The following is a 1604-nucleotide window of genomic DNA, read 5'->3' as shown; positions in this document are numbered from 1 at the left end:
CCCCCCTGCCTCTCAGAGGAGGCCCCGGGGGAGGGGCCCCTCTAGAAGCCCCAGCAGCAGGGGCCCCAGCAGGGGCCCCCGTGGGGGCCCCTCCCCCCTCAGCCCTAGAAGGGGCCCCAGCAGGGGCCCCAGCAGGGGCCCCTCAGTGTCCCCCAGGGGGAGCCAGAGGGGCCCCCAGGGGGCCTCCGGAAGAATAGGAAAAGACAGAGAAGGAGGTCGGGATAGGGAAAGGGATTTGGGGTCTTTGTCGCCATTGGGGGCCCCCGAGAGAAGCAGAAGGAGCGTGGGGGGGCCCCCCGCAGCAGCAAGAGGGGCTGCAGCAAGGAGGGCCCCCCCCTCGCCGAGCCTCTCGCCCAGCAGGGCCTCGGATGGGGGGCCCCCCAGGGGCCCCTCCCGGGGGGCCCCCAGGGGGGCCCCCTCCCCGAGGGGCCCCCCAGCCCCCAAAGATAGAGAAAGGGGCCCCGGGCGCTACGGGCGCAGCTCCTTCTCCCCTTCTCCCCGCTGCAGCAGCTCGCAAGAGTCCTTTAGAGAAAGAAAGAGAAATGGAAATAGAAATAGAGAAAGAGGGGGCCCCTACTGGGCAGCAGAGAGGGGCCCCCAGCCCGCTGCTGCAGCCCGCGAGAGAGACCGCGGCAGCTGCAGCAGCAGCAGCAGACACCGCAGAGGCGGCTGCTGCAGCCCGAGTGTATCTCCAGCTCGCGGCAGCAGCTGGAGAGGCTACAGAAGAGCCTACTGAGGCTGTGGAGCCTCAGAAGCAATAGTCTGGGCCTGCTGCTGCTGCTGCTGCTGCTGCTGCTGATTTTGGTGCTGCGGATGGCGGCAAAGAGCCGCAGCAGCAGCGGGACCGTAGGCGAAGTCACCCGCAGTTTGAAGGCCTTTCGGCTGCACGCGGCAAAGGGTTTAGGGCTTAGGGTTTAGGGTTTAGGGTTTGAAGGGATGCAGTCCGCTTGGCTTGGTGACCTGCAAAGCAACTAAGTTTATTTATTATTATTTCTTTTTCTCTTTCATTTATTTTAACTCATCTTCTAAGTTTTGTGCTTCTGCGCGGTGTACGTACACCCCAGCGACCCCACACTTCCGCACGCTGCTGTAGCAGCAGCAAGGCAGCAAATAAAAAAACCAAATTAATAAAATTGTTTTTTTGCAATTAATCAACTATTATATGATTAGTTGCTTTGGAGGAAGGGCCTTTTAGATCCTCCAGCTGCAGCAAATGGCATTTGCTGCAGCAAATGACCCTTGCTGCAGCAACTGGTCCCTGCAGCAGCAAATGACTCTTGCTGCAGCAAATGGCATTTGCTGCTGCTGGAGTATCTGCTGCAGCAAATAGCAATGCCCAGCAGCTCTGTAGTGGCCTCTGTGCTGCCAGGAGGAATCTGAGATTGCACAAACTACACTGCGGGCTGCTGCAGTGGCTGCTGCTCCTGCTGCAGCAGCTGCTGCTGCTACAAATGTCGGTGCAGCGTCTGCTGCTGCTACAACTACGAGTTTTGCTGCTGCTGCGAATGATGGCGCAGCGTTTGCTGCTTCTACAACTGCTGCTGTTGCTGCTTCAAATGATGGTGCAACGCCTGCTACGACTGTGGCTGTTGCTGCTGCAACGG

General features: G+C 59.9%; 1 protein-coding gene across 1 annotated transcript; it reads left to right on the top strand.

Annotated features, from left to right (window-relative positions):
- Positions 1-368: 368 nt before the first annotated feature.
- On the top strand, positions 369-761 carry ETH_00037620 (uncharacterized protein; the record flags this gene model as incomplete). The annotated part of the gene is made up of 1 exon (XM_013379573.1): positions 369-761. The coding sequence occupies one exon, from the start codon at positions 369-371 to the stop codon at positions 759-761; it is 393 nt and encodes a 130-aa protein (XP_013235027.1).
- Positions 762-1604: the final 843 nt, after the last annotated feature.

The sequence above is a fragment of the Eimeria tenella genome, genomic scaffold (genome assembly GCF_000499545.2).
Source record: "Eimeria tenella Houghton genomic scaffold, Eth_scaff3577, whole genome shotgun sequence".
In the NCBI taxonomy this organism is placed as follows: domain Eukaryota; phylum Apicomplexa; class Conoidasida; order Eucoccidiorida; family Eimeriidae; genus Eimeria; species Eimeria tenella.
The sequence above is the reverse complement of the archived record's forward strand: the minus strand, read 5'-3'. Positions and strand labels throughout refer to the sequence as shown.